Below are 27926 nucleotides of genomic sequence, written 5' to 3' on the forward strand. Positions count from 1 at the left end.
TCATTCATCCTCTCATTTGCTATTTACACACGCACCCATTAACTCACTGGCACGCTAATTCATGCTCATTCATTAATTAGATTAATTACACTCCCACGCATTACTGAGTTCGCCCCATAACAAGCTCGCCCCAGCGCATTAGTCAATTACAAGCGAGCTAACCTCCCACCAGCTGCCAGGCGGAACTACACGTCCCATCATGCTCAGCGTGCCTACCACGTGACGGAGGACCGTCCAATGGGGACTGCCGTTACAGCCGAGGCCCGCTGGCCGTTTGTAAGGAGCCATGGCGGAGGCCGCGCGCTGACTACCCTCGCAGGCGGCCCGGCTGGGACCCGAGGCCCGGGGAGGCCGCCCAGGTAAGGGCGAAGTTAGTCCGAAGTCTCGCTCTGCTGGGGCCCAGCTGTGGCCCCCCGGAACAGGAAATGACATAAGGGAGGCCGAAGAGGATCCTGGGAAATAATGAGGGGGGATAATGGGGGCCTCAGGCCCCTTTCTCCAGACCCTGCTGTTGGGAGAGGTGATGACATCAGAATGTGTTATCGATGCTGTTGCAAGCACCCTCCTTACATCATTCTGGCACGTGCACCAATGTGACATAAGCGATGCTGTCGCTGTGACACAACCAGGGTAACCATGGTGCTACGGCGCATGTGCCCATGTGATGTCATTGACGTTGCTGTGACACAACGGGGGTAACCATGGTGCTACGGCACATGCGCCCATGTGATGTCATCGACGTTGCTGTGACACAACGGGGGTAACCATGGTGCTACGGCACATGCGCCCATGTGATGTCATCAATGTCATTGTGACACAACTGGGGTAATCGTGCTACGGCGCATGCGCCCATGTGATATCATCGATGTCGCTGTGACACAACTGGGGTAACCATGGTGCTATGGTGAATACGTCCATGTAATGTCATTGATGTCTCTCTTATATATTGGTGTAACCATGGTGCTGCAGCACATGCACCTGTGTGATGTCATCAGTGCCATGGTGACACAGAAGTGTAACCGTGATGCTGTGATACTGCTTGTGTGATGTCATCAGTGTCACTATGACACTGGTGTAGCCATGGTGCTGTGACACACATACCCTTGTGACATTATGCTGTGTCATCTCTGCAGTCACTGTGACACCACAATGTAAAGATGCCGCAGTGCATGTGGCTGTGTTTGGTAGACCAAGTGATGCCATGAAATCACTGTGGTATGACAGTGTCACATCACAGTGTTTGGCCCCTTGATGCGATGATGTAGAGGTGCATATGACCAGGTTGTGGGTCCTTTATTATCTTCATGGCATCATTGTATTGTGATGTATTATTTGGCATAGTGAGATGATGATGCCTTGAAGACAGAATTTGCATCTTTATGGTAACTTCACAACAGTTCTGTGCATTGTTGCTACATTGTAAACATCAGAACACTTGGGAAATCACAAACCTTTGTATCATGATGTGGTATCACCATGAAATGCCACTATCAGGTCAACCTGTGCTGTAATGTGACATCCTCCAACCATCAGAGGCTGTGACTAACCAAGGGTTTGGGGGGCAGGAGGGTTGGAAAAACATGCTCATTTTTATTAAAAGTGATGCAGATCGGTGATAGTTTTAGTACGAATAGACAAATCGCCTGTGGTCGCTTTAAGCATTGTGATGTCTAACCCTAATTTGAGCACCTGCCAAATGATAGGGTTTTAAAAACACAGGGAGCCTTGTCTACATTAGTGTCTTTACTGTTAACACCAGCACTCCCAGTGTTAGCAACAGTCAGGTTTTTTTTGTTTGTTTGTTGTTGTTGCCAGAAATGCCTAGGGTGGCCATTGAGTTACCATGATGTTATGATACAGCATTCTACACAACAGCTTCTTCAATATTTGGTGATGTGATGGTGCAGAGGTTGTTATATAACAATATTTTTGCCTCACGTTCATGTAATCAATTCATAGTGGCAAAGCAAAAGGAACTTTATCCTGAAGAATGCTGGATCAGGATATCATGTGCTTTGACTCATCTAATGTACCAACCACCCTTTTGTATTAGAGACTGGATGCAAGCTGCTTCATGATTAGGCTAAATAGGGACAGCCCTCGGGCTCCTGGCATATTGACAGTGCAGCAAAATTTGGATTTATTTAATTTAGGAAGATCTAAAAGCTGTTAATGATTTGGATCAATCTGTTCAGTCTAGCTTGCAAATTATCTTTTTATTTTATTCAAGCCACGTGTGACTAAGGAAGGAAAGACACCTAGCAAACAACTGCATTCAGACACACTGCTTACACAGTACTGCTGTGCTTTTCCTCTGCATCTTTTCAATATAAATCAAGGAACAAAGACCAAATAATCCCTCAAAAGAATCTTTCAAACTATGATATTTTCTCCAGTATTTTCTGAGCTCTTATTATCTCTGTGTATTAGCTACATGCTGTTTTTTTTTTAACATGGAAATAACAAAAGAGAGAGAGTCCTCTGAATCTGTAACATTATAGGATTACTTTACCAGAGCCAAGTTTGTACATGTTTGGTAGCTGTTCTTCAAAGTTCCATAACTTCTCATTCAGTCCTTGGTGAATGTGTCATATTGCCAGCCTTATTCCATTAAAATCGTTCCTCACCCCATCTCTTTGAATGCCCACAAGTGAGTCGACAATATTACCATACAAATAAAAACAAACATCCAACTTATTTCTTCATCTGGTTCCCAGTGTTGACTCTGTCTTGCTTAGATTGGAAGCTCATTGACGCAGGAAATGGCTTTATTTTTGTGTCTCATCTTTTGTCAGAGAATGTCATAGAATCATAGAATATCAGGGTTGGAAAGGACCTCAGGAGGTCATCTAGTCCAACCCCCTGCTCTAAGCAGGACCAATCCCCAACTAAATCATCCACATGCACATTGCTGGTACTGAACAGACAAATAATAACACTTATGACAAGGTCCACATCCTGTGAAATAAATTGACATAATCCTTTGCTCCATCATAAGATAGTTCTGAGCACAAATAGGTGAATGGGTCTCAGTGCACAGAGTTTGTGTAGTTGGCGAGGACTCAGTTCAGTTTCCCACCTACAAAACATTGTAAGAAAACTGAAATCTGCCAAAGTTCATTGGACTATTGCTAATGGTCTCAGTAAGGACTTTGTTCTCTGACCTAGTCATTTTGGCTATATTTAGACTTGGAACAATGAGATTTTTTTTTTTGGTAATTATCAGTAAATGTTGATTTCACTGTACACTGAAGTCAATGCAAAAATGTTTTCATTGATGATCAAAATGTACAGATAGGCAAAGTAAGAAAAGAACTATTTGAGACTTACTAGAGTTTGACTTAAGGGTATTTACTTTGTGTATTTTGACATGTGACGTTGACTATTTGTGTTTAACAGTTATAAAACTTTAACTTTTAATCTCAACAGTTACTGTCATTAAATCATTTTGGTCCTCCCCTCTCCACCACATAATTTCCTGCAACTGTGACAATTTAAATAGATAAAAATTAAAAAAGCTTACAATGAACCATTGATATTACCAGTCAAAATTGTAAATAAAATTTGATTCTGCCTAGCCTAGTTTATTTCATTTTGTATAGTAAAAGCCATTAGATCACTTGGTCCTCTCATTTTTTTGCCAAAGTCCTAGCACACACAATTCATTTAAATCCTAGCCTTATACATTCTACTCCTGGATGTCCAGTGTGTTCCAGAGGTCACTTTCTGCTGCATTAATTGTAGATCCAGGTTTCACCCTCCGTTCAGCTCTGCTCTGTTGTGCTCTCACAGCAACAGTATGACAGGCTGCCACCAACAGATCAAATGGAATTTCTTCATTATGACACCTAAAATGTAGAGGCTAGACACCGGTCAGAATTCCAGGAAGACTTGAAAGCATCAGATCGCACCTTTTCCCATCCCCCTCAGACACAGAGCCCACATGAGACATTCTTAGCTGAAGATGTGAGTACAATTTATGACCTATGTTGCTTTTCCTCTGAAGGAAGCGTCAGCAGTATTATTGGGTGACATTGTGGTGGTGTGGGTGGAGGCAGAGATGGATTTATAAGGCTATTGTATATAATTTTGCCTTTTTTGTCTGCACCTCCCAGCATACTGGGAACTCCAGCTGTAATGACCACAGGTTATATATAAAATGAAATGTGGAAAATAGTTGATCACTCCATATCTTCACCTTCAGGGCTCTGCACAACTGTTCCCTCATCTCACTGATTTTTTAAATCTCGTTTTCCTGCTCTCATATTCACCTTATCTTTCATGTCATCCCCCTATTCACTCCTACACATGGGACTGACTCACACTCTCTTAATAACCACTAAGGACGTACCCTTACATTTCTAACTGCCTTTCCTCCTCCCAATTCAGTTTGCCATTGACTACTTCCTGCAAGCCACATGCGGAACTCATTGTCAGCCCCACACAGACAGAGGAGGCTACCATCATGGCAGGAGGCCAGCTGTCATACAGAGAACCAGTGCACAGCACACTCTGCAGCAGTGGGGAGTGAGCAAATTTTGACCAAGAGCAAACTCTTACACTTTGAAAGCTGCTGGGGGATTGTTAATATCCATGCAGAGGAGAAAGGAGATTTTATATATATTTAAAAGACACATTAAAAAGACCCCTTATAACAAGCTGTAAAGAAGTCAGTGTTTCTGCTTTAGAAGAGCTGAGACAACTCTGCCCACATTTGACACCTGGGCCCAGATCATCAAAGATATTTAGATACACCTCTACCCCAATATAACGTGACCTGATATAACACGAATTCGGAGATAACACGGTAAAGCAGTGCTCCGAGGGGGCGAGGCTGTGAGCTCCAGCGGATCAAAGCAAGTTCGATATAATGCAGTTTCACCTATAACGTGGTAAGATTTTTTGACGCCTGAGGATGTTATATTGGGGTAGAGGTGTACCTGCCTGCATTACAATCCTATTTAGATGCCTATGTACTTTTGAGGGACCCTAGTGCTTAGAGTACTATCCAGATTGCTAGCAAGGGGTCAAGACTCTGATCCTTGCAGCCTTAACTCTGAGTTGTCTTGTGGTGCCTGGTTTGCCTCTAACACAGTTTTACACTGGTGTAATTCCATTGACATCAATGGAGTTAAACCTGATTTACATCCGGATGGGGGAGGCTCTGTGTCTTTAGCAGACTTACTTCTGAGTTAGGGCTGAAAGATGAGATCCCTACATAGTAAGAATATCATAGCAATGCCATTCTGATCAGAGTTTTAAGTTCAGACTTTGTCTACACACGGAAGTTACACTTCTTTCATACGGGTATAGATAATACAGTACTGCTCTCCTCGTGTGGATGCATTTATACCAGTATAAAAATGCTTATACTGATGTAGCTTTTCCCCATATGAGACAGAGGGAACAGGAGTCAGCTATTTTGGTATAAGGCACCTTTATGTTGATGTAACACCAATTCTTCTTCGAGTGATTGCTCATATCCATTCCAGGTAGGTGTATGCGCCGCGCGTGCACGCTTGCCGGAAACTTTTTACCCTAGCAACTCCAGTGGGCCGGCAGGTCGCCTCCTAGAGTGGCGCCACTATGGCACTAGATATATACTCCTGCCGGCCCGCCCGCTCCTCAGTTCCTTCTTACCGCCGTGTCGGTTGCTGGAACTGTGGAGTGTGGCTTGCTGTCCTCCACGTCCCTAGCTCTCCTATACTTGTTCGTAGTCATAGTTGTAAATAGTTCATAGATAATTCGTAGATATTTTGATAGTATAGTAGTTAGTTAGTGTATTGTATATAGTTGTTTAACATTGCTCGCGGGTGGGCCGTTGCCCTCCCCGGCGCCCGGCACCGGGCCCATGCCTGGCTCACCGGGCTTCAAGCAGTGCTCGGCATGCAAGAAGCCGATGCCTACTAGCGATCCCCACGACGCGTGCCTCAAGTGCCTGGGGGAATCGCACATCAGCGAAAAGTGCCGCATTTGCAAGGCCTTTAAGCCTCGCACCAAGAAGGAGAGGGATCAAAGGCTCCGCGCTCTCCTAATGGAAGCGGCTCTGACTCCGGCACCGGCGGCGCAGTCGGCCAATTCTACTCCGGCACCGGACCGCGCCGGCACCGGCAAGACTCCCCGGCACCGACCATCTCCGGCACCGGGAGCAGACTCACGACCCTCGGCGTCTGCAACACCATCGCGGCAGGCCCGAGTGGAGCGCCCGGCACCTACCTTGGCCGCGGCACCGCCTGCAGGGTTGCTGTCGACTCCGGGCCCGGAGGGTCCGTCGAGTCCAGCCCCTCCTAGCTCCCCCTTAAGATCAGGGGTCGAGATACTAGTACCATCTACGCCGGAGACCTTTGCCTCGGCACGGGACTTGATCGCGATGACGGAGCCATCGCAGCCTCAGTCAGCACCCCCGGGACGGGTAACCTCCAGGGGCAAACCGATGATACGAGCGCTATCTCCAGAGTCCCGGCACCGATCACCCCGGAGGCGTGAACGCTCGCGCTCGGGGCGCCGCTTGCAGTCCCAGCACCGTTCTCCCAGGCGGTACCGGTCGTACTCGCGGCACCGATCGGCATCTGCACGGTCCCGGTCGGGCTCCTCTCACCGCCGGCACCGAGACTCTAGGAGCCGTTCATCTCAACGTTCGGCTCCTCGGTCGACCTCCCGGCACCGAACCGGTGGTAGGTCCCGATCCCAGTCGACCTCCCGGCACCGCACCGGTGGCAGGTCCCGGTCTCCATTGCCATCCCGGCACTGCACTCATCGAAGGTCGCGGTCCCGCTCCCGGCACCGACATCGCTCCAGATCCCGATCCGGATCCTGGCACCGGTTATCACGCCGTTCCTGATCCCGATCCCGGCACCGATACGGGTCGCGGCACCGACCCTCGGCACCGAGGGGAGCGTCGGAGTCGGCACACAGAGAGGCCTACCAATCAGGCTTAGCGCCTCCGTGGCCTTCTAGGGAGCCATTGGTGTCTTCCCAGGCTGACAGCGCCTATGCCATGGGCCAGGACAGACACTCGGCCCTGTTCCAGGACCCTCCACCACAGGAGAGAGGGCCTCAACAGTGGGGGTTTTGGACCCCATGGGCGTATTGCCAAGCCCAGGGTCCACAACACATTACCCCCCGCCCTACGGGGGAACGCAGACCACCGGAGGTGACGGTGTCTAGACCCCCTCCCTCCCCGGAAGCAGACGGCAGGTCCAGTCATCGGGACCCAGAGCTCCCTCCAGCGACGGAGGTGCAGCCCCAGATGGAACCCCCCGTGGACACTCTATTGCCGGGGGTTTCCTCGTCGTCTTCACCGGATGAGGCAGTGGCGGGTACCTCGTCCTCCAGCCCTCCCCCGCTGGATCTTAGGGCGCACCAGGACCTCCTCCGACGTGTGGCACAGAACCTGGACTTGCAGGTGGAGGAGGTGTCTGAAATTGAGGACCCGGTGGTGAGCATCCTCTCCGCCGATGCGCCCACCAGAGTGGCCCTGCCCTTTATAAAAACAATCCAGGCCAACGCAGCAAACATCTGGCAGTCACCGGCCTCCATCCCTCCGACCGCTCGAGGGGTGGAACGGAAGTACATGGCCCCCTCGAAGGGCTATGAATACCTATACGTTCACCCGACACCCTGCTCACTGGTGGTCCAGTCGGTGAACGACAGGGAGCGCCACGGTCAGGAGGCCCCAGCGCCCAAGTCGAAGGAGGCGAGACGAATGGACCTCCTGGGCCGCAAGGTCTATTCGGCGGGGGCGCTACAGCTCAGGGTCTCAAATCTGCAGACCCTCCTCAGCCGCTACTCCTTCAACTCGTGGGTATCGGCAGGGAAGTTCGTGGAGCTCTTGCCACAGGATGCCCGCCAGGAGTTTTCCACCATCCTGGATGAGGGCAAGAAAGTAGCAAGGACATCGCTACAAGCCTCTCTAGATGCTGCTGACTCGGCCGCTCGGACCCTGGCCTCGGGGCTCATGATGCGCCGAATTTCCTGGCTGCAGGTCTCTGGCCTTCCACCGGAGCTCCAACATACAATCCAGGACCTTCCCTTTGAAGGCCAGGGCCTGTTTTCCGATAAAACAGACCCCAGACTAAAAGACCTCAAGGACAATAGGGTCATAATACGGTCGCTGGGAATGCATACGCCTGCGACACAGCGCAGGCCATTCCGGCAGCAGAACCAGCAGCAGCAGCGGCGGCCGTACCCTCAGTTCCGTCCGCGGCAGGACCTCACTAGGCGCCGCGGCAGGAACAACCACCGCAGACAGTCCGGTGGCCAAACGGGGCAGAACCAAGGCTCCGCCAAGGCCCCTCCGGGACCTAAGCCTTCATTTTGAAGGTGTGCCCGAGGGCGCAGTACCAGTTTCCCCTCCGGATCCTTCCCCGCAGTTTTCCAACCATCCTTCTTTTTTCCTCCCGGCGTGGACCCGAATAACGTCGGACCGTTGGGTCTTGCGTATGGTGCAGGCCGGTTATCGCCTGCAGTTTTCTTCACCCCCCCCCCGTCCCTCTTCAGGGACCCCTCTAACGAGCAATTCCTCCGTCAGGAGGTCCACGTGCTCCTCGTCAAGGGAGCCATAGAGGAGGTTCCGGAGAGCGAGAAGGGCAAGGGGTTTTATTCCCGCTACTTTCTAATCCCCAAGTCCAAGGGCGGCCTCAGGCCCATCCTCGACCTGCGGGAACTCAACAAGTATATGGTGAAGTTGAAGTTCCGTATGGTATCCCTTGGAACCGTCATCCCATCCCTGGATCCCAGAGACTGGTACGCTGCCCTCGACATGCAGGACGCTTACTTCCACATCTCCATTTCCCCCCAGCACAGACATTTCCTCCGCTTTGTGGTCGACCGCCAACATTATCAATTTGCGGTCCTCCCGTTTGGCCTCTCTACGGCCCCGAGGGTGTTTACGAAATGCATGGCAGTCGTCGTCACACACCTTCAACGTTGCCGCATTCACGTTTTCCCCTATCTGGACGACTGGCTGATCCGGGGCACATCAGAGCTGCAGGTCCGCAACCACATCCGCAGGATCAGCACCCTCTTCGCTGCCTTGGGCCTCGTCATCAACGTGGACAAGTCTACTCTGCTCCCCACGCAGAGGATAGAGTTCATCGGGGCCGTTCTGGACTCTACCCTGGCCAGGGCCTTGCTACCCTTGCCCAGGTTCCAATCACTGTCGGCCATCATTTTGCGCTTGCAGGCGGCCCCGCTGACCTCTCTACGAACGTCTGGCCCTCCTAGGCCATATGGCAGCCTGTACGTTTGTGACAGCTTATGCCCGACTCCGCATGAGGCCTCTTCAATCTTGGCTCATCGCGCAGTACCGGCCGGTCAGACATTCGTTGGACACAGTCGTCACCGTCCCTCAGAGGGTACTGGACTCCCTTCGGTGGTGGCTGGACCAGTCCGTAGTCTGTGCGGGGCTCCCGTTCCATCTGCCCCAGCCCTCGGCATCCCTGACTACGGACGCCTCAGATCTGGGCTGGGGGGCACACTGCGGCGCCCAGAGAACTCAGGGCTTGTGGACACCTCAGGAGATGGAACTCCATATCAACGTACGGGAGTTGAGAGCGGTCCGTCTTGCTTGTCAAGCGTTTGTCCATCTCCTTCAAGGTCGTTGTGTCGCGGTGTTCACCGACAACACGACGACCATGTTTTACATCAACAAGCAGGGCGGCACCAGGTCCTCTCCCCTGTGTCTCGAGGTAATGCGACTCTGGGAGTTTTGCATAGCCCATACCGTTCACCTTTCCGCCTCCTATCTCCCAGGAGTGCGGAACACTCTAGCGGATCAGCTGAGCAGATCCTTCCGTTCGCACGAGTGGTCCCTCCGTCCAGACGTCGCCCTCTCACTCTTCCAGAGGTGGGGTCATCCCCGGATGGACCTCTTCGCGTCCAGGGAGAACAGGAAGTGTCAAGCATTCTGCTCCTTCCAGGGTCGGGAGCCAGGATCTCTAGCAGATGCATTCCTGATCCCATGGACAACCCACCTGTTTTACGCATTCCCTCCCGTTCCGCTGATACACAGGGTTCTCCTCAAGGTGCGCAGAGACAGAGCTCGGGTGATTCTCATAGCTCCAGCATGGGCCAGACAGCATTGGTACCCCATGTTGCTGGACCTCTCAGTAGCCAACCCAGTTGCCCTGCCCCTACATCTGGACCTGATCACCCAGGACCACGGCAGGCTCTGTCACCCGGACCTTCCGTCTCTACACCTTACGGCATGGCTCCTGCGTGTTGACAGGCTCCGAGTTACGCTGCTCTACCCCGGTTCGGGAGGTTCTCCTGGGCAGTAGAAAGCCTTCCACCAGGGCTACTTACTCAGCTAAGTGGAAGCGTTTCTCCTGCTGGTGTTTGGAGAAAGGTCTTCGACCTATGGAGACTCCCGTCACCACTATTTTAGACTACATCTGGTCCCTCAAGACCCAGGGTCTGGCGTTGTCATCCCTCCGGGTCCACCTAGCGGCCATCTCCACGTTTCATCCTGGAGTGGACGGATGTTCCGTCTTCTCCCACCCCATGGTGGTGAGATTCCTGAAGGGACTGGAGCGGCTCTATCCACAGATCCGCCCTCCTGCCCCTTCATGGGACCTCAACCTGGTCCTAACTCGGCTCATGGGCCCTCCATTCGAGCCATTAGCTACTTGCTCCCTGCTCTACCTCTCATGGAAGACCGCCTTCCTAGTGGCCATTACCTCAGCTAGACGAGTGTCAGAGCTGAGGGCCCTCACAGTGGACCCCCCGTATACCGTCTTCCATAAAGACACGGTACAGCTGAGGCCTCATCCTGCCTTTCTTCCCAAGGTGGTCTCAGCTTTCCATGTTAACCAAGAGATCTTCCTCCCAGTCTTTTTCCCAAAGCCCCATTCATCCCACAGGGAGCAACAGCTCCACTCGCTAGATGTCCGTCGGGCGCTAGCATTTTATGTGGACAGGACCAAACCATTCTGCAAGTCCCCCCAGTTATTCATGGCGGTAGCGGACCGGGTCAAGGGGCTGACGATTTCCTCCCAGAGGATATCTTCCTGGGTTACCTCCTGCATCAGGACCTGCTACGACCTGGCCCACGTTCCGACAGGCCGTGTGACTGCTCACTCCAGCAGAGCACAGGCATCATCGCTGGCTTTCCTTCCCCGCGTGCCAATCCTAGAGATTTGTAGGGCGGCGACCTGGTCATCGGTCCACACATTCGCTTCCCATTACGCCCTGGTTCAGCAGTCCAGAAATGATGCGGCCTTTGGCTCTGCAGTACTCCAGGCTGCGACCTCTCACTCCGACCCCACCGCCTAGGTATGGCTTGGGATTCACCTAACTGGAATGGATATGAGCAATCACTCGAAGAAGAAAAGACGGTTACTCACCATTGTAACTATTGTTCTTCGAGATGTGTTGCTCATATCCATTCCACACCCGCCCTCCTTCCCCACTGTCAGAGTAGCCGGCAAGAAGGAACTGAGGAGCGGGCAGGCCGGCAGGGGTATATATCTAGTGCTATAGTGGCGCCACTCTAGGGGGCGACCTGCCGGCCCACTGGAGTTGCTAGGGTAAAAAGTTTCCGGCAAACGTGCACGCGCGGCGCGTACACCTACCTGGAATGGATATGAGCAACACATCTCGAAGAACAATAGTTACAACGGTGAGTAACCGTCTTGTATAATTGGTAATACTCACACACCTCTAATAAAAATAATTATACCGGTATAAAACTGTGTGTAGACCAGGCCTCAAGGTGGGTGTAGTAGTATTATGGATATATAGGCGCCTTTGTTTTCAGTTTAAACTGGTTTTTACTGAAAAAATCTTGGTTTTTTTCCCGGATTTTCACCCTACTTTTGTATCATTCAAATATATAGAAAGTAACTTGCTTTATTAGGGAAATACATATGTTGCATGCATTGCATCATATTATGATAATACATTAGTCTGTGTGTATATTCAAAACATCCTGTGGTAGTGACGCTAGAAGATACACACAATAAACAAACAGGCACCCATGCAAGCCCTGAAGTGCCTGCGCATCTGAACATACTGATGAATTTCACGCCCACCACGGACACATTTCAAGCTGTTAGCAGGGAACAGTTTAAAGATCTGACCCACTAAAATGGGAAGAAAATGAAAATTGGTATAAGAATGTGTTTCAGCACACAAGGAAAGTTTAAAAACAAAAACAGGAGGAAAGGATGAAGTGGAGTGTATGCACTACAAATCATGTGGCTCAATTCTTAAATGTCAGTATTTATTGGCTAATAGTTCTGTGTTTACAACAGCAAACTGTTTATTCCAATGAAAAGTTTTATTTGAAGATTAGAATGATATTGTTTTCTTAAACTCAGAGGAGAAATTGTGTTTTGAGTTCTGTTTTAGTTCTGCAGAAAACCACATTAAATTCCATTCATCAAAGTATTAATCTACTGCATACTTTTCCCCCCATCCTTCCATCCACCAAAATAAACCCTGATATTTACTCAGAAAAATTATTAGTAGTTTTTTCCACCGATTTTCACCTCTTTTTGTTGTAGTAAAAATACCAATACATTCCCGGGGAAAAATAAATAAAATAAAAAATGAAGGGCCCTATTGAGATAGTAGGTGTCTTTCAACTTCACTTTCTCCTGGACTGAAGAGATTTAAAGTAACGTATAGCCTGAGCATGATGCCGTGTGTGAGACAGAGAGAGAGCATTGTCTCCCCGGAGCTTTTTTTGAAAGAGCTTCCACCATCACCTCCAGCTAAAGAAGCACTAGGATCAATCGGCCACCACTATTTTAACCAACGTGACTGAGATTGTCAGAGCTGCCTAAAGGATTTGGACACCCAGTTCTCACAGAAATGGAGGGGAATAGGGCATCCAGATCCCTGACATGGCTTTGAAAACAGCACCCCACCTTCAGTGCTGCTCTTAGGGTTAGATGACATGGTGAGGAATATGCTGGTGGCTGCCCCGCTTCACACAGTCCAAGTCTCTCAGCTTGGAAAGTGGCTATGTATGCATGAGACTGACTGCATCTATGGGGCCCCTTTGTAGATTTAGTCCTAAATTCTTTTCAGTTCTTTGATTAAGAGAAGCTGGGATGAACAACACAGGTAAGGACACTCTTTGAAATATAATTTTTAATTCTTGAATTCTGTTCCTAGCTTTGCCGCTGACCTGCCGTGTGATTTTGGGCAAAAAATCACTTCCCCTCTCTCTGCCTCTGTTTCCCACCTTTTGTCTGCTGATCTGCTGAGGGCAGGGGCTGTCTCTCACTATGTGTTTATACAGCTCCTAGCACACTGGGCCATTGAGCTCCATTGCAACCTCTAGATGCAATTGTAATACAAATAATAATAATATGAGCAGCTAGGGAGCGAAGCAGGAGATCCAGTTTGATTGACTTCTTGACTTCCCTGATGTTTCAGGCTCCCTGGAGGATGGACCCAAACTCAGTGAGGACTAAAGTCCCAGCCTTCTTATCAGACTTGGGAAAAGCTACGCTCAGGGGAATAAGGAAATGTCCCCGCTGTGGCACTTACAACGGCACCAGAGGGCTGAGCTGCAAGAACAAAACCTGCGGGACGATTTTTCGCTACGGCGCTCGGAAGCAGCCTGGCGTCGACGCTGTGAAGATCATCACGGGCTCAGATCTGCAGATCTACTCGGTACGGCAGAGAGACCGGGGGCCAGACTACCGGTGCTTTGTGGAGCTGGGGGTTTCAGAGACAACCATCCAGACTGTGGATGGAACCATCATCACGCAGCTCAGCTCCGGACGCTGCTATGTCCCATCGTGTTTGAAGGCAGCCACTCAAGGCGTGGTGGAAAACCAGTGCCAGCACATCAAGCTGGCTATGAACTGTCAGACCGAGGCCACCCCTTTGACCTTGAAAAGCTCCATCTTAAACTCCATGCAGGCCTCCCCTGAAACTAAGCAAACAATCTGGCAGCTGGCAACGGAGCCCACCGGCCCCCTGGTTCAAAGGATTACCAAGAACATCCTGGTAGTGAAGTGCAAGGCCAGTCAGAAGCACAGCCTGGGGTATCTCCATGCCTCCTTTGCTCAGAAGATGAGCAATAAGAATGTTCCAGAGCACAGGTTTCTCTGCTTCTGCCAGACTCTGAAATCCAGCAAGGCCAGCTCTGCCAAGGAAGAGGCTGCCCAGAGATGTATTCACTTCTTCGCCTGCATCTCTGCCTTTGCCAGCGACGAGACCCTGGCGCAGGAGTTCTCGGACTTCCTCAGTTACGATTCCAACGGTAAGCGGGGCTAGGGCCGGGGTGGGCCTGCAGGGAGGTTTAGAATGACGAAGCGAGTGAAAGAAGATGGCGGGGCAGGTGGGGGAAATGAGAGAGCACAGGGTTTGGTCAGCAGTATTCCAACTGATGGGGAGTGCCTGCACAGGGATGGATTGCCTGAACGCTACTGTCCATTCCCCATCCCCCCGCAGAGCATTTCTATCTCCGGCTCAGAAAACAAATGTGGCCTGCAGCAGATCAGGACCATAGGGGGCTATCGTCCCCTTCGCAGGCTTGATTACCTACCTCAGGGGTAGGCAACCTATGGCACGTGTGCCGAAGGCGGTACGCGAGCTAATTTTCAGTGGCACTCACACTGCCAAGGTCCTGGCCACCGGCCCGGGGAGCTCTGCAGTTTAATTTAATTTTAAATGAAACTTCTTAAACATTTTTAAAACCTTATTTACTTTACATACAACAGTAATTTAGTTATATATTATAGACTTATAGAAAGAGCCCTTCTAAAAACTTTACAATGTATTACTGGCACGCAAAACCTTAAATTAGAGTGAATAAATGAAGACTCGGCACAGCACTTCTGAAAGGTTGTCAACCCCTGACCTACCTAATCCCCATGTACGTAACTTACTTTAGAAGAGAAAGCAGAAACCTTACGTGGGTGGTCTGGGTGGGACTACTGAGTCAGAGGCAGTAGCACAGTGGATCATTGCTGGCTGGCTTCCTTCCTCCTGGGCTGTCTTATGTGGAAGAAAATCAAGAACCTAGGAGTGGGAGGCAGATGAGTGTTTCTCTTGGGGTAGCTAAACTGGGAGGGAGCATCTCTCCATTCAAGATTACAGGTGCACAAGTCTAATGGGCTTTAAAGGGTTTTTTTGGGTAGGGAGGTGGATTTGGGCCTGTAAGTAGTGTACATTAAGAGATGACTTGTCTAATCAACCCTGCTTAAATACGGCACTATGCTGTTTTGGCCAATGCTTCTAACTATATTGTCACTAGGACATAGTATAAAAGTGGATATATGTTTGTATTTGTATTTTGGAAGTAATCTACATCAAGTGGCCTTTGGACTAATAAAAAACACATATGTGGAAGCTGAGTAAACTAATTATTTCCAACATCTAGATAATCCAGATTGGCTACGTGAGCATTAAGGGCTTGATTTTGCTTGCTATTTAGGGACCTAAAGATAGATCATGGGAGTTAGGCACCGAGGTGCTCTTTAAAATTCCAGTTGGCATCTAGCATAAATACCCTTACTAAATGTAGGTTCCTAAATACCTTTCATAATGTTGGCCCTACGGGACTCATTCTGGTTTATGCCCGTGTAATTAAGATCAGGAACAAAACTACGCATTGGTGCTACACCAGTGTAAATTATTATCTGTATTGGGGAGCAGGGGAGAGCCCCCATAAAGGATCAAGGTCGCATTGTGCTAGGTGGTGTGAAATTGGTGTATGATCGGAACCAGGCTCTAACTGGCCAAACTCTATTAACATGCATTAACGCTGCTGCTGACTTGCTGCATGACCCTAGGTAAGTCACTTAACCCATCAGTGCCTCACTTTCCCCATCTATAAAATAGAACTGATCATACCTAGGAACTTTGAGGGCTTAAGTGATTAGTGAAGTGCTTTGAGATCTTTGGGTGAGAAGTGCTAAAGAAGTGCAAAGTATTATGGTTATTGTTCAGCCATTATCACGTCCATTTTCACCACCATTTTGCCAACATGTACATACTGGGCCTGGTTAATCTCTCATGTAACACCGTTTAACCTGGTGGGGCTACCCCTTGAGAGGAATTGGCCTATTGAGTTCATTCCCTCTAAAATTACAAATCCCTTCAGCCGTATTTTGGAAATCCGCTAACCCTGGTGCAAGCAGGTACAGTTCCTACTGAAGTCAGAGTTGTACCTGTTTGCATTGGAAATGAATGAATCTTGCCTTGAATATAGTAGCTGTTGTGCCGGCCATACAGAGGTGTGTTGTGGTTTGATATTAGTTAGGATCGCTAATATGGAAGCAAAAGCCGCTGCACAGAGAAGGAATGGAGACCAATGCTTACACTGACATCTTACCTAGGGTTACCTAGGGAGGTGCTGGAATCTCCTTTCTTGGAGGTTTTTAAGGCCTGGCTTGACAAAGCCCTGGCTGGGATGATTTAGTTAGGGATTGGTCCTGCTTTGAGCAGGGGGTTGGACTAGATGACCTCCTGAGGTCCCTTCCAACCCTGATATTCTGTGATTCTATGATTCTTATCCATGTCTGCATTCCTTTTGGTTTGCCCCTCCACAGTCACCCCCTGCCATCTCTAATATCCTAGCATTTCCTTAGTAGCAAGTGTTATTGTTAAAATGGCAAAATGCTTTTAGTTATCACTCCTTCCCCTCCATCCCTCACCCTATTTTCACTTTTAACTTGTCAAACAATTCCCTTTTGGGGATGACCAAAGTTGTTTTTGTTTGTTTGTTTGAATTCTAACAGTCATGTACACATGGGAAGGAAGCTCTTTTCTCACTCTAAAAGCTGCTACATATTTTTTTCACACCTGTAACTCAAGGTAGCTGGACTCTGGATATGTGGCTTATTGGCAGTCCGAGATCATTACTTGTGTGGTGAGTAAGGATTTGCAGAAACAGGTCCCTTATTAACATGGAGAGGGAGAAGTGAACGTTTGAAAATACAGACTAAGTTTAGATCTTGCACTTTCAGGTAAGGAGACTCACATGTGGGTAGCCCCACTGAGTTTAGCTGGATTATGCACATCTGTCAATTTAAGCATGCACATACATGTTTGCAGGATGGGGGCCGGGATGTTGCATTAACCTCACGCTTAATTATAATTGCTTAGTTGTAAAGACTCAGTGGTTGTTTTTTCCAGGTCTCAAAGGGATCAGAGTGCCCCAGTTAGTTTGCCATCCTGAATCCACTGTGCAGGCTGGCGAGACCACTGCTTCCAAGCCAAAAAAGAGGAAAAAAGATGAAGCATCTGGTGAGGGACCATTTCAGTTCTTTAATAGGGGTTTCAATGGGTGTCTGTAGATTGGACCAGGTCATTGCTGACCTGGAGGAACATTTGAATCTTCTAACCGGCCTCTGATTTTTTTAATGGGATTCAATGAAACTAGATGTTTCCTCTGTCTTGTCTCTGAATGCACTTGGAGTGCTGGTTGTTAGAGGTGCAAAGCACTTTGTTGATTTCATCCCTGTGCAAGGATGGAGCCCCTGGGGATCTCAGTTGTTAAAGTTGACGATCAGACGCTACTATTCTAGCTCTGCAGGTTACAAAGAGTGTGTCGCTAAAGCTTGGAAACTAAAGCTTTTTTTAATTGAACCTAAGGTACACAAGGAAATAGTCCACTCCTGGCTCAAGATCCAGCCAACTGCAATCTGAGGAAAAGTGGACTGAAAAAGCCAGCTGTTGCGTCTTCACTAAAAAGGCAACAAGGTAAGTTTCATTTCTGCGGTCTCTTTCGCTCAGCCATAAGAGCACCAGAAATACAAAAATACCTAGTGTGTGGGGAAAAAATCCTGCCAACCGAGGGCCAGATCCTTAGCTGTGGTGAATTAGCATAGCTCTATAGAAATCAGTGGAGCCGTGCATATTTACACCAGCTGGTGATTTGGCTCAAAGTTGTTATAACCCGTGTGAACAGGGCCGGTACAAGGATGTTTCGCACCCTAGGCGAAACTTCTACCTTGAGCCCTCCCTGAGCCCTGCGGTGGCTCCCTGCCCCCACTCCCCTGCCCTTAGGCACCCCCCCCCCGTGGCAGCTCTCCCTCCGCCCTGAGGCGCCCCCCTGCAGCAGTCCCCCCTCCGCCCTGAGGCGCCCCCCTGCAGCAGTCCCCCCTCCGCCCTGAGGCACCCCCCTGCAGCAGTCCCCCCTCCGCCCTGAGACGCCCCCCTGCAGCAGTCCCCCCTCCGCCCTGAGGTGCCCCCGCCACCATGGCAGCTCTCCCCCTACCTCCTCTGGCCCAGGGAGCCGTGTGGCAGCTGCCCGCCCCAGCTCACCCCTGCTCCGCCTCCTCCCTGAGCACGCCATTGCTGCTTCACTTCTGCTTCCCAGGCTTGCGGCGCCTAAGCCCCCTCCTTACTTGCTGCAGGCAGCCCTCCCCACGCCCCCCTGCCCCAGCTCCTTCCGTCTAAATGCCGGCTGTGACCAGGGCAGCCGAAGATCCGGCCACTGCGGTCGCCGCCAAAGAAAATGCCGCCCCTCAAATCCTAGCGCCGGTCGCCTAATAGGTTGCACCAGCCCTGCATGTGAAAGAAACATTATGGGCCTGATTCTCCTCTCGCCTACGCTGGTGTAACTCTAGTGGAATAACTCCAGGTTTGCAATGGAGTGAGATGAAAATCAGACCCTATATCCCTACGCTTTCTTATTGCAACTGATGGTTCCGTGCCTTTCTCCTGCATATTGGCAAAACTATACACCTGAATAACAGTGTCTGTCTGAAAGATGGTGCTGACTCTCTCGTGTAGCTGCTTGGGTTTGTGCCTTGTCATACCAAGTTTAAAAAAAACGTAGTGGGGATAGTGTTGTGTTTATAGAAAATAAAAAAAATTGTTGAAGATGAAACTGAACCCTTTGGCCAAATGGGAATAGAAAACTGACTTGAGCTTTTATTCTGGCCTTTGTCACTGTCTTTGTGTCGTCTCCCAGCTGCATGTCTGTGTGAGATGATTCTTTGCCAGAATCAGTGAACAGAGGCATTTGACAACCACACGGTGGCAAATATTTGTGCAAAAAGACAGGCCAGGTTCTGTCTCCTGATTTTCTAAAGTCTGGGGGCCTGATTCTCCCCTCCTTTACGCTTGAGTTATTGCATCAAAGCCAGAAGAGTTACACCAATGTATTCTATGTAAGGGAGAGCCAACACTGTCGTTCTGGCTGGAGACACGCCAAGTACAAACGGCACTAACTCAAATAACTCCTGGCTTTCTTTTGGGTTATTTATACATGTATATTTTAGAACTGTTTATTTACCTCTCATTTTAGGATTGCTTATTTCTCTCTATATTTAGGATTATTTCTGTTTACCGTGATAGAGAGTTAAGGCTCAATCCAATTCCCATGGGAACCTGTGAGACATTAATGGCATTTGGTTCAGGATCTTAATAAATAGGAGAAGAAAATATTTATTTTATCATTTTCCTTATTCACCTGAAATTCATGATTGCCACTGGTTTGTTAGATTTTTCTTAGCACTCTAGCTCTTTCCTTGGAAAAGTAATGAGAGAAAAGACCGAACAAATCAGTTTTCCTTGTCTCTGCTTAAAAGCAGTTACTGCAATCTCTGACTCCCTCTTGTATCTCATCAGCTCTCAGCTGAAAATATCTTTGTTCCTGGTCTGTGCAGCTTACTTTTTCCTATTTGGGGCCCTGATCTTGCTTCAGTTCAATGGGATTACGAGCAGTAGTAAGAAGAGTTTGCCCATTTTTGACCCGATTGGCCAGTTAGAATTCAGGGCCCTGGGAATGTTCCAGTTGGAAATAGACATTGATGGAGTCTGGTGTTTTCACTGATGCAATCTTGTGTATTCACAAAGGACGAACAGCGTCCTGCTCCTGTGAATGCAAGAGGAACCAAGAACAAAAAGAGCAGTTTCTTAGCTTATAGTCCTCAATCCTCTTGGGCCAACACTAGACCCAAAAACATGCTTTCCAGCTTTTTCGAGGGTCACGCTGTTCATAGAGGCTCCTACTTGGTTATCTTGCTTTTTGCCTCTGCCCTTGTCTGTTCTCAATTTGTGTGTGTTACACACCCACACACACACCCCTACTCGAAACAATACTCAGCCAAAATAGGAGTCACTGGGCAGGTTCACACACACTTTTTGTCATAGGTGGAGGCTTATGATTACAGTTGTGTGTACTGAAGTGTGAGTTTGCACCTATCAATCTCAATGAGGTTTTAATTCATTCGTGGCAGGGTTTCTCCCAGCTCATAACAGGTGGTTACCCTTTACTGAAAGTGCTTTCAGCTCTGGATTGGATACAACAATTTGTTTAATAGCACACAGTGACACTACACAGCCATTTAGGACAAGAAGCAAAAAGCACCGTAGCCAATTGACATTTCAGGGAGGATTTAGTTGAGCAAAATGTAATGATGTCCCCAGTCCTGCAAAGACTTACACGGTTGTCTAACTTTATGCACTGTGTATCGTTCCACTGACTTCAGTGCAATTTCTCACAGCATGTAAAATGAACCACACACACAAGTCTGTGCCGGTTTGAGTTCCGACTCTCATTTTGGGATATAGTTGATATGAAAGTTCATATGCAATATGAAAGGCCTGATTTTTTCTGTGGAGCGGAGCACCTGCAGCTCCCATTGAGTTGAGCTCAGCACTTCTGAAAGTCAGGTGTCAAGTTGCAGGTGTGTGTGTGTGTGTGTGTGTGTGTGTGTGTGTGTGTGTGTGTGTGAGTAAGTTACACAAACACTTGGCTGTACATGCCAACTGTCGGACCCCAATGACTTTTAATAGTAATGCTGAGTGAATAATGGCTTTTTAGGCTGGGGGCTGCCCCAAAAAATCTGAAAAAGAAATCTGGTTCGATTGGAGCCAGAGTCAGGGGCAGCTCCAGGCCCCAGCACGCCAAGCACGTGCTTGGGGTGGCTTGCCTGCGGAGGGTCCGCTGGTCCCGCGACTTCGGTGGACCCTCCACAGGCAAGCCGCGCCTGCCTGCCGTGCTTGGGGTGGCAAAATGCCTAGAGCCGTCCCTGGCCAAAGCGAATTTTTTCCTCAAATTGACCCAAAATGTCTTGAGTTCTTTGTTTCATTTTGGGTATTTTCCACCTTTTTTAAAAGTTGGTTTGTTTTTTAAAGCTGACAACATTTTGATTTTAAATTCGATCTTGAAATGAACCTGTTGAAACAGAATGTTTTTCTGCTAAAATTATTTTTTTTCAGGATCCAAAAGTATTTCTGAATTGGGGTTGAATTTGATGAATAGCTTCAGCTGGGGAAGAAAATTCAGAAACAATTAGTCAAAAAACATTCACTCAACTGTAATTATAACCCCCTGAAAATGGGATGCATACTGGATACAATGTCGTCTTCATCATAGCAGAAATGTTGCTGTTCCTTGCTCTCACATACTCTGCACCCTATGTTTCTGCTTTGCATTTCGTGAAGGGCGTCAAGCTCTGGAAACTGTCTGATAACTGTAATGCTGAATATACTTTGGTATATATGTATGCACACAGAGAGCTTCTGGTGTGAATCCAGCATGTATGTGGCCTTTCATTGCTTATTGTTTCCTTTGGGAACCGCATTGGGGAAGTGAAGAATGCTCATCTTCTCTGTTTAAAGAGAGCAATTGTATTTAATGAAGGGTTTCCTTTTCTTTTAGCCTGTAATCAGCTGCTGGATGAGTCACAGGTGACCTTGTCCTTCCAAGAATGGCTGACCAGCGTCACCGAACGCATCCATCAAACCATGCATTACCAATTTGATGGTAAGTTTTGTCTGGGAGCCACCTCGTGAGAGCCTAGAATCTTGTCTTCTTGCTGCTTCATTCTTACAGCAGCAACAGTAGTTAAGCAGCGTAAGTTGTGATCAGCTTTAAATATTTGCTGGGTCAAAGGGAGAAGAGCATGTGGCTGGGGTGGGGCAAGCGTTTCATTCGATTTGGGTGTTTTCTTCAGTCTTGATTTTCTCTGCAGTGAGTCTCAAACTTTCCAGACGACTGTACCCCTTTCGGGAGTCTGATTTGTTTTGTGTACCGCAGGTTCCACCTCACTTTAAAACGACTTGCCTACAAAATCAGACGCAAAAATACAAAAGTGTCAGCGCCACACTAGTACTGAAACATTGCTGACTTTCTCCTTTTTACCATATAACTACAAATCAGCTGGAATATAAATATTGTACTTACATGTCAGTGTGGTACTTGAGCCTGTGTTTCACTTGGGAGCCTTGTCTGCAGCTGGAGCCTTGTGTGGCAGGGCTGAAGCCCGAGCCCTGCTGCCCAGGGCTGAAGCATGTAATGTAGCTTCATGGGGGTCCCCGTGGCACAAGGCCCTGAGCAATTGCCTTGCTTGCCACCCCCTAACACCGGCCTTGCACTTGCGATTCCCTTAAACCCATCCTGTGACACCCCCCCTCCCAGGAGTCACAATCCCCTGGACACTGAGCTAGATGAATTGGGTACCCCCTAGAAAACCTCTGTGTACCCGTAGTTGAGAACCACGGCTGTAAACATCAAACATGGTCCAAATTGTTGCATGAGGCTTTGTTAGGGTGACCAGATGTCCTGATTTTTGGGTCTTTTTCTTATATAGGCTCCTATTACCCCCACCCCCATCTTGATTTTTCACACTTGCTGTCTGGTCACCCGAGGCTTTGTGCTGGCCTTCTGCACTGGGATGAGTTTTGCCCTTAAGGCTAGATTGTGTCTTTAGGTGCATTAGCTGCAGGATGCATTGTTCCTTGGAGACATCTCTGACACACAGCTCCTCCCCTGTTCTCCTCTTGTTCTGGGAGGTATGTCTGGAATAAAGAACACTGCTGCAGTCCTTACAAGGGTGCATTTAGCTGTTCCTCTGACACCTGGCAGCGCAATTGGGGCAAGTGAAGATGGGCTGAAGCTCCATCCAATCCTAAAAGCAGCAAAGAATCCTGTGGCACCTTATAGACTAACAGACGTTTTGGAGCATGAGCTTTCGTGGGTGAATACCCACTTTGTCAGATGCATGACATCCAATCCTAGCTCTTCTCTGTCCTCTCCCCACCCATGGGATCACAAGGATATGCTCTGCATCTAACTTGGACCCAAAATCTGGGTATGCTTTATTGGCTGTGCAGGGCAGCGAGTGGTCCGCTCCGGAAGCACTAGAGACAATCTAACCATTCATGATTTGGGATCGTAAACATTACGATCTTTGGAAACCAAAGATTTTCCAGTACTGAGGAAATTCAAGTTTGAGGAACGCCAACCTTATCGCTGATTTTCTTCCTGAAAAGTCTGGGTGGGGCTGGGTGAAAGATCTGCTTCAGCACAGTTTTTATAAGACAGTTCACTGGCTGAATAATTTCCTCTGGCCAGCAGGAGTTCTAGGTTTTTTTAAAACAAAAATCCTTTATTGGCACATCATTTGTAGTCTGTACAGCTCCATTGTTGCCAATGCACCCTGGGTAGTCAGGGTCTGCTGTAGCAAACGTTAATGAGAACTAGATCACTTCAGTATAGTGCATGTCATTCGGATAGGTCTCAAAGTCCTTTACAAACCTTTGCTGTTCACACTTGGTATGTGGGTTCATAAGTGGTGTTAGAAGCTTGCTACAGATATGGGAGGAAGGTGCTACAGATGGATATCAAAGCCCGTCGGTAGAAGGTTATTGTAGTTGGTTATAAGCAACTTTTTGGACTCTACGGTATTAACTATTTATTACACCTTTGTTAACTCTTTGTAAAGGGAATCTTATTGTAAAGTGAGACCCATTCACTGATCCTCGGTGTAGACTGAAATCAGTGGACTTGCTGATTTACACTTGCTGAAGATCTGCCCTTGCAACCATGAATCGTTTAACCTTCTACTGAAAGTGGACGTGGCAGCTTCATTAACAGCACACAGCAATGCTACACTGCCATTTAGGGCAAGAAGCAAAAAGCTCCATAGCCCATTGAAATTGCAGGAGCAATTTAGTTAGGCAAAATGTAATTGTCCAAGTAGGAATTTGGCCAGTATCCGCTAATTCCATGCTGGGACACTGGTTTGATACTGATGCAGAGGGTATGTTCCTTCCTGCAGCACCCAGTTGTAGCTGGGGAGGTCTGCCATCCAGTTACTGACTGGGCCTGACCCTGCTTAGCTTGTGAGATCTGACAAGACCTTAAAGGGAAAACAAAACTGACCATCTCTTGTGCTAGTGAAACCAAATCCTTGTAGAAGCACTTAAGAATATTTATTCATATCATGTCCCGTACCACCTGTTTCCAGTCAAACTGCTCCTTTTTTTTAACCTCTTGGTTTAATGTGCAGGCAAACCAGAGCCACTGGTGTTCCATATACCGCAGTCTTTCTTCGATGCCCTGCAGCAGAGGATTTCCATAGGAAGCACAAAGAAACGGCTGCCTAATTCCACTACAGGTACAAGATCTTATGATCTCATAAGCAGAAAGTTTTGGAAATCTGAACACTGGGAAATCTCTGGTGGTTTCCATGCAGAAATCTGTCTAGTTTAGTGTTTTTAGGCCCTGCATAGGGAGCGTGAGTATAAAAGCTATAGGTGAGGTTGGGTGTACACTGTTGGCCGGGTTGCAATGCCTGGTGCTTCCTTCAGGTTACAAAGCCAGTGGTCCTTCCATTTTCTATCTCTGGGGATTGGTGGTGGGATATGGAGCCATCGGATATAGAACAGCGGTGGCCCTACATCTGTAATATGGTCTTCCTGTTCACAGCTTTTGTCCGGAAAGATGCCCTGCCCTTGGGTACCTTCTCCAAATACACCTGGCACATTACCAACATCCTGCAGGTCAAGCAAATATTTGACACTCCTGAGGTAAGGCCTGTTTATTCTCCTGGTTCCTCTCTAAAGACCAAGCGTGGAGCCCAGTTGGTTAGGTCAGCAGGCTGGAGAGGAGACAGGGCAGAGTTAGACACTGCTCCCGCAAACACACGCATTGAGTTCAACGGGGCTACTCACCTGGGTAAAGTCAGTTCTACGCAACCAAGTTTTATCCGCATGGCTTTGTTATGTAGCAGCCTGAAACCCCCCTATGTAGACTCAATTTATACCAGCAAGTATCTTTTTGCTGGTATAGCTTGTGTCATTCAGGGAGGGGAGGTGGCTTAAGTATACCCGGAAAAGGACTGCATCTCCACTAGGGGGTGCTGCTGGTTTAGTTATACTGGCAAAGCCTTTGTAGTGCAGACAAGCCTGTAGAGCAGTGGTCCCCAACTTTTTCGTCTGGCAGGCGCCAGATGAAGGACCGTGGCGGCAGTGGAGCACCTGCCGAAATGCCGCCGAATTTCTGCGGCATTTCGGCGGCGACGCCTCTCGATGACGTCACTTGTTGGCGGCAAGTGGCATCATCGAGAGGCATTGCTGCCGAAATGCCACAGAAATTCGGGGGCAACACCTCTCGATGACGCTGCTTGTCAGTGGCAAGCAACATCATTGAGCGGCGTCACCGCCAAAATGCCGCCGAAAGCTCCACCGCCGGCCAGGACGCGGGCGCATTTAGATGCGGCACCCGCGGGCACCACATTGGGGACCCCTGCCATACAGTTTGCTGAATTGGGGCCCTCGATTGCTTCACAACAGTGATTCTGAGCTGGAAAGTCTGCAATCAGTGGAAAGCATTGTTTGGCAGAGTTCCTTCGGTGGGAACATTTGAGCAGGGATCAGGCGAGCATAGTCCAGCCTCAGCTAGAAGGACTAACTCATCGCCCCAGCTGCAAAGGCTTTGATGGTGGTGTGTGTGGGGTTCTCTCTTCTTTCTTCTGGAACTCTGGGCAGGGACTGTAAGCTCAGATGGGCTTCTTCGCCCCCACTCTTCTCTTTCTGGGGCTGTAGAGGTGGTGAGCAGGTGCGTGTGAAGCTGTACGCCCCCACTCTGCCTTGTTCCTGAGCATCTGCAAGTTAAGGGACAGTGCCAAATACAGCTTGGTGGTGGTTGACAGCCACTAAAGCTCTATGCTGATCATCTGTGCCTGGCTTGTGTTGCAAGATGCCCTTGGAAATCACACGCAGCTTCATCCAGAACCGGGATGGGACCTATGAGCTGTTTAAGTGCCCGAAGGTTGAAGTGGAGAGCATCGCGGAGACGTACGGGCGCCTGGAGAAGCAGCCAATTCTCCGGCCCTTGGAACTCAAAACTTTCCTCAAAGTTGGTAAGTTTATAACAGAGGGAAGAAGAGTGAAATCAACCCAAGCAGCTGTTACCTCCTGACTGGTTCCTACCACTCTTGTTTGAGAAAAGAGAGAACTGTCATCCAGTGGTCTGAGCACAGGAGGGTAGGGGGCGAAGCAGACGGGACACCTGGGTTCATTTATGTGTGAGGAGTCCTTAGTTCTGGCCATACTGGATCAAACCAGTTGTCCATCTAGCCCAGTGGCTGGGGTCAGATGCTTCAGGGAGTGAACAGGATGGGGCAAATTCACAGCTCCACCACTGATTCTGTAGGTGAAATTCACATCCTTGCAGAGGGTTGGCACAAGATCTGTGCACCTTTTATTTCCACTAGTGTCCAGGCCTCGTGCGTTCACCCTGCCTGAATCTGAGCAAGTCGCCTCACCTCTCTGTGTCCCCAGCCCTAGACGGGCTAGTGATGCTTTGTCCTCCTTTGTAAATGTGTTGGATGAAATCAAGTGCCAAGTACTGTCAGCTCCACCACTCGTTTCATCGTCCTGTTAAAGACCTCTGAGAAAACCCTTTCATTGCAAAATGGAGATGGTTTTACAGCATGGTAGTACCTAGAGGCCCCACTCTGTTTGGTGCCGTATAATCATGTCCTGAGACAGGCCCCACCCAAAAATCTTACAGACAAGACAACGGCTGGAAGCAAGCAAGCGTTATTCTAATGAAAGGGCAGGGCATTGAGTCTCAGGTGACATGATTTAATTTTGTGACAGAAGTGGCCAGGAATTCTGGTTTGAGCCTGTGTTTGTGGGGTTCATTTTTTAAGCAATCTTCATTATTATGGCACAATTAATGCCACTTGGGCAGCCTAGGTGTGCCCACAGATTGGGTAGTTGGACAACTAAGTGACTGGCTATGCTTGCAGATACTCAGCCTTAATTTTCAGCCTAGGTTTAACCAGCCCTGTCTGGGAGGTCATTTTATTACCTCCGTCTAATACACGGTTAGTGTGATACGGCTGAAATGCTACCTCCTCTTGCTTCTCCTTCCCCAGGCAACACATCACCTGATCAGAAGGAACCGACCCCTTTCACTATTGAGTGGATCCCGGATATTTTACCCCAGTCCAAGATTGGTGAGCTGAGGATTAAGTTTGAATATGGCCATCACAGGAATGGACATACCACTGAATACCAGGAGCAACGCCCTTCACTAGAACAGACTCTGGAGCTGACACCTCTAACCACCATCACCTTTCCTTGACCTAACACCCAGCCCCTCTCCCCGCTAAGTTTGCACAGCCCTGCTCCGTGGTCTCTCTGCACTATTAGCATTGAGCTTGTACGGGGTTCCGTACTGAACTGCTCTGTAAAGCTGATGTTTTCTGATTTCTAAATAGCCACCGGACTGACCCTAGAAGAAAGACAGCTCACCTGCTCTATAAATAGCATACTTTGATGCTGCTTCACATGTAGTCTTCACTCAAACTGTCTTGTATTCGGAACATACCTCTGCATTCCCAGTCACCAGGACGCATTCAAACCTTTGGGTTGTAGTTCCTTTCCATCACTTCCCCCTGGAAAACAGACTTATCTACAGCTCACAGCTGGGAGAATACAGTATATTACGAAGGGAGCTAGATCCTTGTATTACTACATGAACCATCATGGCATAGTCTGATTTTATGCCATATGTTAAAATATTTTTTCTAAATAAAGCACACTGGAAAATGGTGCTGCTTTTTTATTTCAACCTCTTTTGGTGGGAGGAAGGAAGTTTTAAAAGGAGATAAACCCCCGTAATAGGGTCCCTTTGTCCGTTCTGTCTCTGGACTTACAAAAATGCTGTTAGCCAATCATGCCTGTGACGGGCGGGTAAACTTGGCTACAGC

At 48.6% G+C, this 27926-nt stretch overlaps 1 protein-coding gene across 2 annotated transcripts; it reads left to right on the forward strand.

Annotated features, from left to right (window-relative positions):
• Positions 1 to 271: 271 nt before the first annotated feature.
• Positions 272 to 27768, forward strand: C2H2orf42 (chromosome 2 C2orf42 homolog). 2 transcript variants are annotated; one of them, XM_050940025.1, is made up of 9 exons: positions 272 to 359; positions 13387 to 14221; positions 17101 to 17211; positions 17560 to 17667; positions 21581 to 21685; positions 24213 to 24320; positions 24632 to 24732; positions 25904 to 26066; positions 27090 to 27768. In XM_050940025.1, the coding sequence occupies exons 2-9, from the start codon at positions 13399 to 13401 to the stop codon at positions 27296 to 27298; spliced, it is 1728 nt and encodes a 575-aa protein (XP_050795982.1). In that variant the 5' UTR covers positions 272 to 359; positions 13387 to 13398; the 3' UTR covers positions 27299 to 27768. The 2 variants fall into 2 exon arrangements, with proteins under 2 accessions (XP_050795982.1, XP_050795981.1); XM_050940024.1 differs by lacking the exon at positions 272 to 359 and having other exon boundaries at positions 13378 to 14221.
• Positions 27769 to 27926: the final 158 nt, after the last annotated feature.

Source organism: Gopherus flavomarginatus, chromosome 2 (assembly GCF_025201925.1).
Source record: "Gopherus flavomarginatus isolate rGopFla2 chromosome 2, rGopFla2.mat.asm, whole genome shotgun sequence".
Taxonomy (NCBI): Eukaryota; Metazoa; Chordata; order Testudines; family Testudinidae; genus Gopherus; species Gopherus flavomarginatus.

Excerpts from the sequence above, each read along its gene's own strand:
- C2H2orf42 (XM_050940024.1), top strand. The coding sequence starts at position 13,378 with ATGTTTCAGGCTCCCTGGAGGATGGACCCAAACTCAGTGAGGACTAAA. Across the intron at positions 17,668-21,580 it reads TTCACTAAAAAGGCAACAAG|CCTGTAATCAGCTGCTGGAT; the intron begins GTAAGTTTCATT and ends CTTTTCTTTTAG. Across the intron at positions 21,686-24,212 it reads CATGCATTACCAATTTGATG|GCAAACCAGAGCCACTGGTG; the intron begins GTAAGTTTTGTC and ends TTTAATGTGCAG.